Source organism: Trachymyrmex septentrionalis, unplaced genomic scaffold (genome assembly GCF_001594115.1).
Source record: "Trachymyrmex septentrionalis isolate Tsep2-gDNA-1 unplaced genomic scaffold, Tsep1.0 scaffold137, whole genome shotgun sequence".
In the NCBI taxonomy this organism is placed as follows: domain Eukaryota; kingdom Metazoa; phylum Arthropoda; class Insecta; order Hymenoptera; family Formicidae; genus Trachymyrmex; species Trachymyrmex septentrionalis.
This window is the reverse complement of record NW_017304512.1, coordinates 116,466-126,773: the sequence shown is the minus strand read 5'-3', so window position 1 is coordinate 126,773 and position 10,308 is coordinate 116,466. Positions and strand designations below refer to the sequence as shown.

General features: G+C 34.1%; 4 protein-coding genes across 4 annotated transcripts in view; 3 read left to right on the top strand and 1 right to left on the bottom strand.

The window, feature by feature from the left end:
- The window catches only part of LOC108757314 (Bardet-Biedl syndrome 4 protein homolog), a 5,378-nt gene extending 4,883 nt beyond the window's left edge, over nt 1–495 (top strand). Inside the window, exon 10 of the mRNA XM_018501796.1 lies at nt 250–495. Within this exon, the coding sequence (XP_018357298.1) occupies nt 250–372 (123 nt within the window). The 3' untranslated portion in view covers nt 373–495. The remainder of the gene's footprint in view (nt 1–249) is intronic.
- A 1,361-nt stretch (nt 496–1,856) lies between these two features.
- On the bottom strand, nt 1,857–4,659 carry LOC108757311. Its single transcript, XM_018501793.1, has 5 exons — nt 3,846–4,659; nt 3,365–3,685; nt 2,991–3,258; nt 2,422–2,891; nt 1,857–2,317 (listed from the first exon to the last, which is right to left on the bottom strand). Exons 1-5 carry the CDS (start codon nt 4,657–4,659, stop codon nt 1,965–1,967), a joined length of 2,226 nt encoding a protein of 741 aa, XP_018357295.1. The 3' UTR covers nt 1,857–1,964.
- Nucleotides 4,660–7,536: 2,877 nt separating this feature from the next.
- LOC108757312 lies at nt 7,537–9,519 on the top strand. Its single transcript, XM_018501794.1, has one exon. The coding sequence runs from the start codon at nt 7,537–7,539 to the stop codon at nt 9,517–9,519; it is 1,983 nt and encodes a 660-aa protein (XP_018357296.1).
- A 680-nt stretch (nt 9,520–10,199) lies between these two features.
- The window catches only part of LOC108757316, a 2,356-nt gene continuing 2,247 nt past the window's right edge, over nt 10,200–10,308 (top strand). The window contains exon 1 of the mRNA XM_018501802.1: nt 10,200–10,308. Coding sequence (XP_018357304.1) covers nt 10,212–10,308 — 97 coding nt within the window. The 5' untranslated portion in view covers nt 10,200–10,211.

Here is a 10,308-nt window from a genome sequence, read left to right as displayed (position 1 = left end):
AATTTTAACAGCGCTCAATGACATTATGGCTGTCGTTGAAGTCGATGTACAGGTAATTTAAAAATCATGCGTGCGTGCGTGCGTGCGTGCGTGCGTGCGTGCGTGCGTGCGTGTGTGTGTGTACATACAAGTATATATTTGGTGTATATATATTGGTATATATACACCAAGATATATACCCTGTATATATCTTGGTGTTAATTGCATTCCATAATTACACGTATTACATTGATGTATCATGACATATAGGTATCGCAAATGGCAAACAAGTTATTAAAGAAATTACAACGCGAAAAAACGGAATCGACTACCGGTCAAGAAGTATCAACGGAAAAATATGAAAAGCGACAATTGAGTCCTGACGAAGTTTAAAAATCATGTCATTTATCGTACGATAATACGAAAAGGTTCGTGTTATTTCCAGAGATTTTATTAGGAAAAAAAAAATCAAAAAGAAGAATCTTTGCAATTACACATTTCTATTGGAGAGTGCGTTTTACACAAATGAGTGTATTTTATTACAAATTAATGACATATACTACATGTATTTATCGTTTTGTTTTGAAAAGTACATACGTAGGTACATTTAGAATAATAAAATAAAATTACAAAAAAAAGATTAATTGTGTGTGTGAAAAGAATTTTGTGTGTGTATGTGTATTTATTTATTAAATTTTGAGTTTATTTATTAAATTTATTGAATTAAAAAAGATATATGCTATGTATTTGTATACACATACATTTAATTTTGTTGACAACATTATTAGCAATAATCTCCTAATATTACATGAACGACATGATTTCTTGATTTTTATTTAAAGTCTTCTTTAATGCAATGGAATAAGTATTCAATACCTGTATTTCAATATCTTTTACCGCAATACATTTCGTTTATAATGTAATACATACAGTTTATACTGTAATATATATGTATATTATAGAGATATTTTGTAATCATTTTGTATTAACATACATAATGTACGTACTTGCGAATCCTACGTTGTAAAAGTATTTTTCAGATTATTTTATTAAAAAAAAATTACTTTTGCAAAGTTCTGTTAAACGTATTTTGTCAATTTGATGCTGATTTTCAATTTGATCCAATTGTTTTTAATTTTGGGTTTGAACAACTGCCCAAAAATTAAACGAAATTGCCGCGATATAGAACAATATAAGATAAAGTTTATGCTATTTAATAGCGCTCAATATCAATTAACTTCAAAAATTTGTGATAATAATTACAAAAAAAACAATCTCTCAGAGTGCAGAAAGCAAACCCAGGATACCTTGAGGAATCTCTGTCATGAGAAACAGCAACAGTACCACTACAAGCAATGTATCTTCATTGTTCTGTTTGTTTGTTTGTCAGACCAAGAGACCACTGTATATATAGTGATTTTGTTATCCATAGCGACAAAGAAGTGGGTAATCTTTTATTTCATGTAAAACATAAAAACTATATATATATATTTAAGTTCGATCGCAGAAAGAGGAGATGGGCTTTTCAAAATGTGCAAATTTTGAGAATTTTTACTGAAAGCGTCAAGATTGAATATTGTTGTAATCGATAGTTAATGCCCTTATTTCAAGAAATTCCCATATCCCTCAGAAGGATGCAAATCACCATTCTGAGTCAAATTTTTTCTGGAAAAAAAAAAATCGATAATGACTAAATTCAATTTGTATTTAATTTTGATACCAATTGTCGAAAACTATGATTCCCATACCTTTTGGATAGTTACGAAGGCAGTCTCATCTCAATTGGAAGAAATTGGAAATGATCGAGAGAGAAAAGATGGAATCGTGAGAAAAAAAGAGAAAGTATTTTTCATAATTTCGTTTATAATTGCGTCTGGTGCAAGCATACATTATTTGAATTTGTTTATGTCATTTGAACAATTTTGATCTCTGAAAAAATTCTGAGAAAATTGCAAAAGTTGAAAGAAAGGACGCGACTCTACTATTTAATGATTAATGCATGTAGATTTATAGTTTGGTTTTTCAATATTCAACAATGGTATTTTTAGCCAGCCCTTCTCATGAAAAAATACTATCGTGGATATTAATAATCCTATCAGTAGCATGTAGAAGGATGACTGCACATCAGTTAGATTAAACGGCACGAACCTACTGCCCATTTTCTTGTTTCGAACTAATATTTCTTTGGACAGTAACTTTTTGCGAACGTCGAAGGCATTAACAATGCATTGATACCAAAACGACGGTAAACCGGCCTGATTCAAGTGGTCGATCAATGTGTTTACCTTTTCATTGAAAATTGAATTCTTGGGCAGCAAATACGACAAGTAGAATTTACCTAGAATTTATACTCATGTAATATTAACTATTTATCATACACAGGCATATCTAAGCGTACATAATTAGAATTTCTATGAGTACTTGTTATTATATTTTTCGTACCGGGACATTCCTTGATAAGATGAAGTAATGGCCCACCGTCCGCATCAGCGAATTCCTCGCTGATAACGGGAAAATACCTTTTTCTAGCGAGTGCCGAGGTGTTACGATAATAAGCCGTGCTGGTTAGACCATTTTCATTGAATTGTATTTTCTTTCGTAAGTTTCGCATGGGTGTTGACTCGACGTCATTGTCATCGTTGTCAAAGAGATCGACTAGACTAATGGAAGAAAAGGATATCGGCAATCCCGAAACGTCAAGATCGTGAAGACTGTCGATGTCTGGATAATACATGTCATACGCGAAACTGTTATACAAAATACCGTTGAAGATTCCAACTAAAGTAACGTTAACAAGAAAAACGCCTGACAGTAATATTCTTTCCGCGTTTGTATTTGGCAATTTTTGGGGGCAACCTGCGTTCAGTAGAAACGATCGATAGATCGTTGCACGTAAACTTCTCTTTCTCGTCCTGAAAGTAAGTATGTATCATAACGTATCTTCACTTTTTTCACTCATTGTCAGTGAAATAATTCACGTCGTTAATGTCATTCAGATACGAGTACTGTACCTTTTTGGAGTAAAGACTTGCAGAATGTACCATATTAAATATGTGAAAACATGCGTCAACATCAAACAGATCCAAATTGACAACGGAAAAAAGTGATATATTCGAATTCCTTTAGGTATCTTGGTTGCTTTAGGGACAACCATGCATACTCTGTCAAAGTCCACGTATGTACTAAAGTCTACATCTTCCTTGGGACTTATACTGTTACTGTATTTCTTTACGAAGAAAGGTGTGAAGCAGATGTCCGTTCTACCGTATACTATGTCGCCTGTGTAAGCTGACAATGTACTATCGAATATTCAAAAGAAACAGAAACAAAAATAACAGAAACTTATGTGTATATATCGCAAATAATTTGTAATATCACTAAGTACCTATAGCACCGACGTACGTTCCATTAAACAATTGAGAACCAAACGATTTATTATCCGTCGGATATACGTATTCTATTTGAAAATTCATATCTTGAGCAATTGTAGTTAACATTTTCTCATCAAATTCTTTGAAGACATTAATGTAACGTCTAATCGGCTGACTTTTTATCGGTTCTATGATTGATTTTTCTTTTTGATTAAAATAACCAACTTTTAATATATATCCATTCATATTTTTCGTACGGCGGTATGTTAAATGCGACAGCATTTTTGACGCTTCTTCCGCTGTTATTACATTTATAATTTCGACTCGACCCCACACTAAAATCAAATAGACATGCTGAATATTTTTTATTATCTTTCTCTATACATACAGAAATTATACGGATGTATAAAATGATTTGTGTATCCATTCAACTATTTCACCATAGTCGATAGTCTTGGCATTATGAATTTACTCTAAGGAAAAAAATCTACAAACCAGAATTGTTGACTTTGGTAAATGGATTGTAAGTGCGAACAGTTCGATCAATTCGAACGGTGTCGTTTATGAGTATCGCTTCTGAGACAAAAACCTTGTGCACCTTATGTTTGAACCACAATGTCTTCAAGATATCGTCGATTTTCGAGTTCAATTCGTTTGACAGTTCATATTCTTCGGGAAAACGAAAGAACAGCACGATGAATCGATCGTGCGAATCCCATTCGAATGTCGTACCATCCTTTGAAATTTGATCGAAGAAGTGCAGATCTCTCGTAAGAATTACGTGCATGTTCCATGTTCTGTCAAAGGTTTTGTCGCTTCGTATCCTTTTAGCTACATTATTCGACGGCATTACTCGAGAAGAAAGCGCGTCGCCGGATATAATCTTCCAGATCGATGGCCGTTTTACAACTCTATAAGCTATGTCGTTATTATTCACGAAAAGATTTTCTGAATCAGGAGGCGTATAAATCCTCGACAAAATCGTTGTCTCACACTTGCGCGTGACATCGTATATAAAAGCCTGAAAATATTGTTCGAGAAAAATAGCGCTCCTCCTACTAATACTACTACTCTCAAGTACACCGTGAAAATTCACGGTTTTAATATCTTTCATAGAGCAAACGACGTTGCTCCAAAATTCTATAGCGTTGTACCATTGGCAATTGCTACTTGATGCTATATGCAGAGAAGCGAATAACAGCAGAGCAAATTCACGAATTATCTGTAGATGAAAACCAATTGAATTTACAAGCAATAAGAAAGAATTTCGCCAATTTACTTTTACCGTAAAGATATACCAACGTACCATGTTTGCGAATCTTAAGGAACGCGAGTGCTCCCTTATTTATGCGATCTAAGACTGACACTGGATTACTTCAAGTTTTCTCTCATACCAATATTTCTAGTAATTATTTACAGTCAAATCATACATTACTCACCTTTATCGTTACTCTTATTGATTCTTTTTTTTCGTCTCTCTCTCGACTATCGTGTCACATCACTTTGGGCACGTCCAGCACGTCTATCTTCGATCGAATTTCCTCGAGAGTGTAATTTCTATACGTATAAAGAACACGAATACATTACGCTCTTTAGATTGTGGATAAGATCCAATAAAAATAAGCTTATTGCCTATCGCTTTATTATTCACATTACTTTTCGTATTTTTATAACGTTTTAAGAGACTTAATAGACCCTTAATCATTCTTTGTGCTTGATGTATAAGGTAAATACATCAGTTAATGGACAGTTAGTAGACATGACCCAATTCGTTGGACAAAGTGGTACAAAATTTTAAATAATTAAACTTTTAATAATATGTACGACTTTAAATAAATTTGTTATTTATAAAAATGTAATAAATTAAACTGGTACATTTATTTTGTACACTATTCTCGTTTGAGATATTTATGCAAAATTTTATTCTAAGGGAATTGGCTACAAAAATTTCGCTGCCAAGTTGAAATAACTTGTCATATAAACATAAAAAGATACACGTTTTTAATATATATAATCAGGGAATGGAAAGTTACTTTTTGAAAGTAACAAAAGTTACAGTTATTCGTTACCGAGTAGAAAAAGTAACCGTTACCGATTTTTAAAAGTAACTCGTTATAATTACTTGAGAAAGTAACTTTTCCGTTATTTTTTTTAAATTGACAAACACTAATTATAGCAGACGGATGCCTACAGGCTTTCTAGTCTCAAACGCTATAAGTGGCTTGTGTCCAATCGAATCATGTCCAATTGTGTGCAAAGTAACTGTAAAATTCGTTACCGTTACCAAAAAAATGTAACTACGTTACCGTTACAGTTATAAAATAAAGAACGCAGTTATCAGTTAAAGTTACAAAAAAAAGTAACTTGTAACTGTAATTTTGTTAGCAGCAAAAATTAATCCTACAGATGTATGTCGAGAGATTTTCAAACATCCAGAGTACGTATCTGAAGAAACTTAGGATAAATTTAGAATATACAGAGAACATTTATACGTCCTCTTATTCTACATCCATAGGACATTATAGACTCCATTTGCATATGCCTCTTTATAGGGATCCGCGTCATTTTCTCCTTACGGAAAACAAGTCCATCTCGCGGCAATATTGTGTACTACGCCGTTTATCTGGCAGAGTATACTATAGATATACATATACAGGCACCGCCAAGCAATCGACGTAGTGCTTTTTTTAAATAGAGGTATTCATAATTAGTACTCGTGTAATTAGTAAAATGGAAACCCCCCCCCCCTTCATTAAAATAGTACTTACAGTCTATAGAACTGATTTTGTAAAATAGAACTGAAAACTCCTTTTGCTTTGTTAATTAATAAATAACCATATACCTATTTAAAAATATATTATGCACAACAAAAAACAAAATAAGCTTTAGCTGCAACTGTCAAATTAATAACACATAAAAATAAATACGATTAAATTCTTCCCGAAACAAAAGATAGTTTTTAATATGTCTGTGTGGGATATTTATGTATACATTTAAAAAACTAATAATTAAATTGCAAAGATATGTCTGTGTAATATATGTAAAATACGTAAATATAATATGTATATGACATATATGTATCGAAAGTTGAAAAATGTAAATGGAGGAAGTTCCATTGTACGTGTCCGCGTGAGAATCATTGCGTAGTATAACGAAATTTTTAACTTAATGATACATCGTGAACTCAACGTATGCGAAGGAAAGTAAACGTTTGCTCAATTACCCGAAATAAATATAGGGGAATTAAGAAAAAAAAATAAGGGGAGAAACGAGATGTCGTTTCTATTAGAGGATAAGTTAAGCGGATTACACAAACGTAGCGCGATTATTCTTTGGTCACTTATTCTTCGTCGTTCCATATCTTTATTAGCAATATACATACAATAAATTTTTGAATTATTCCTTAAAATTGTCCAAGTTTAAATAAACATCACATCCGGATCATAGAAATAAGCAATAGTACAATAACATTATTTTAATATTTCGCAGAGAAAGAAAATAAATAATATTATACATTTGCTGTCGATTCCAGTGATATAATAGAATTCTTGTTAGAACAAGAAAAAGGATATTTGGATAAATATTTGAATGAATGTCCATTTATTTCCATTCACATTACTTTCTCCGGTGCTACGGTGCTTGACAGAGAATTAATGTGTCTTCAAATGAGCGAGAACAAAAAGAAGAAAAGATAAATTTCGAGCTCTTCCTAGAACATATTTCGTGATATACATATGATAATAAATTTCATTTTAATATCTCTTTTCAAATTAATATCGCAGTGAATACAGTATATGACGCTTCCTCTTCAATTTCACGTCATCACGAAATATCGAATATTAATCACGACATTAGTAGATGTATGTGATACGTATATACGAACTCGTCAAAATACAATAAAACCACTTGGAGCGAACGTTAACGATGCTGTTGTGTCGCGATTAATTCCCGGTATTTCTATCTAAGCATCACGCCCATGATTTCTATCTACTGTAGCGCGACAACCTTTAATTTTATATATATATATATATATTATTTTTTAACTATATATATTGACCTGTATCTATATAAAACTCGTGTTTTACTTTCTGACTTGTTTTATCACTGTTTGTGAAGCCGATCCTGTTGAACTGCGTTTGCATCGATACAGTTAAAAACTTTTGAAAAACAATTTTCACCAATCATAATGTCATCAATAATACTGTTTTATTTATTGATGTTGTCAACAATAACGGTGGCGAAGACTACGGCAGATAGAACGTACAAAATCATTGTAAAAAATAACGTATCGAGATCGGTGGAAGATGAAAACTTGAGAATTATTTTGAATTACGTTCGAAGCAAGCAGATATTTTCTTCATCGATATTTTGTCTCGTTTCCTCCGATGATCGATCTAACGTCGTACATCTTTTATCCAAGTACATAGCGAGTGAATCTATCGTTAGCTACAAAATCACAACAAACAACTTCTCACGGAAATATACGTGGCAGAGTCGCGTTGATCTTACATGGATTTTCATCATCGATAGTATGAATATTTTGGATTTTTTTGTACACAAACAAAGCCATATCTGGAAGGCTGTTAATCAGTATTTAATAATTGTCACCACTCCAAGCACGATTTCGTCGCAAGAGATTTTTCAGACAGTTTGGAAGATCTACGGTGTCTATAGAATCGTCATTATTTCGATAGAAGACGACTTTCGATGTCTAAGAAGATACCTACCGTTCGAAAAGAATCAACAAAACAAATACGGCGTCATACGTAAGATTTGTTTAATGGACCAGGGAGATAATGTCGAGCTCTATACCAACTTTGAGAACTTGAACGGATATCCTATACACGTGGTCATGTTCTCACCTTGGAAAGTTACATTCGACAATGGTACGAATCGTTCGAGTGGTATTCGAAATTCCAACGAACTGGACACGAAAGCGAAGTGCTTGTTGGAGCAAGCAATGAGGACTGAGTTTCATATCACTGAACTTCCTGATTTGGTCAACTCATTTAACGGAAGTTATGATCCATTTCATCGTGCTCTTCAATACATTGAGGATGGTGAGTCGGAGATAATCATTATTAGTTTCTTTGTTCACCAATATGAGGGATATCGAAGGTACGAATTCACAGCTAGCCTTTATGAGGACAAGCTATGCTTGATCGCACCCACAGCTGGTTTCGTGCCGAAATCACATATGCCAATAATGTCATTCGCGTCTAATCTGTGGGTGGCTCTCGCGATATACAATATTCTCGTGTCCGTTCTATGGTTCCTCATAAAATACTACAGCGTTTCGTTTCGTCGACGAAAGACCGTTCTCCTCCCTCTAACAAAAACGACAGGATACGTTCTTTCACAGCGATCTACGGATTTACCACTGAAAATACATCCTTACGTTTCGTCATGCTTCGATCTCGTCGAAACCTCGTGTTACCCGTTGAAGGAGGACAGTGGTAGCGCTGGTAGCACGACCGCTCAGAGAGCCTTTTTGATCGGTACGCTTTTCTTCGGACTCATCGTCACCAGTCTCTATCAAAGTTGTCTCATGTTCAGCTTGAGCAATCCCTTTCATTATCCTGAATTAAATACTTTGGAAGATGTCGCTTGCTCGAATTTCACTATCATTACCAAGTATAACAACTTAAAGAAGAATACATTTTTGGGAAATACCCCTCTGGATAAAAAATTGCGGGGTAAAGTTGAATTATTAATTTCTGAAAAACCTACCTACGACCACGTGGCCTTTGACAAGGGAATGATCGGTATCGCCCGTTACTCGTTGGTCAACTTGGAAGACATGTCTAGGTATTACGATGTAGACGGCAACGATCTGCTCCATATAGTCGAAGAATGTCCGACCACTTTCATGTTGTCGTACATAATGAGGCTTCACTCACCTTACCGAGAAAGAATCAACGGATTACTGCTACGAATGCAACAAATGGGTTTTGTTCGTCTCTGGTATGAGCAAGTGGCTTATCCGCCGTACGTGGCTGAGCAGAAAAGAAAGATGGACAAGAGCGAGAGAAAGATTAAACTGACTATGGAGCATTACTCTTTTACTTTCATCGGGCTTACGATTGGTTTACTTTCTTGCATCCTGGTGTTTCTCGCAGAAATTTATTTCGCCAAGAGGTCATCATACAAGTCACTGTTTCTTCAGTAAATCATCGTTACATTACCTATAGTTCATGTTGAGTACACGAAGGCTGCGTTCAGCAGAAAAAGCAGCTTTGCAACTGTTGTAAGATTCTTAAATATGATTGATTTATACATTTAGATACAATAAGGAACTAAGATTAATATTAAAGAATTTTACAACAGTTGCAAAGCTGCTTTTTCTACTGAATGCGGTAAAGACTGCTATATATTAGCATAATTTATATTAGCTTAATTTCACTTTCAATTGAAATTATCTCTATGAGCCTTTTCCTCAGTAATTATTTAAACATTCAAGTACAATTTCAAATTTTTATTTTAATTACAAAAAATTTTGTATTTGATAAATTGGCTCGCATACATACATTTATATATTCTCGCATGACAGTGCCAGATTGGATCGCGATAGTTCGATCAACAGCTGTTTCATTCACAACGCTCTCGAGCATAAAATATGTTATCAGTTATGTTATCTATTGATTGTCCAAAAAAAAGTCCTCTTTTCACGATGTAATTGTTGAAGTAATGATATCGCGCTAACGAGTGGATGCTAAAGTAATATTCTAAAGAGAAACCGAGTTTATTTTAAGAATCTACGAAAATACGCACAACGAGTCTACGCATCTCTCTCTCTCTCTCTCTCTCTCTCTCTCTCTCTCTCTCTCTCTCTTGATGAAGAAGAAGAAGAAGAGGAGAAGGATGAGGAAGAAGTTCAGTCGTGGGTCGTTGCTCGATTATAGAATCATGGCTCTTAAAAGATGTGCACTATTGCCAGCGATTGTAATCACTATTTGTT

Excerpts from the sequence above, each read along its gene's own strand:
- LOC108757311 (XM_018501793.1), bottom strand. The coding sequence starts at position 4,659 with ATGGTACGTTGGTATATCTTTACGGTAAAAGTAAATTGGCGAAATTCT. Across the intron at positions 3,259-3,364 it reads AACGTACGTCGGTGCTATAG|GCGACATAGTATACGGTAGA; the intron begins GTACTTAGTGAT and ends CAGCTTACACAG. Across the intron at positions 2,318-2,421 it reads TCTTATCAAGGAATGTCCCG|GTAAATTCTACTTGTCGTAT; the intron begins GTACGAAAAATA and ends TATAAATTCTAG.
- LOC108757312 (XM_018501794.1), top strand. The coding sequence starts at position 7,537 with ATGTCATCAATAATACTGTTTTATTTATTGATGTTGTCAACAATAACG.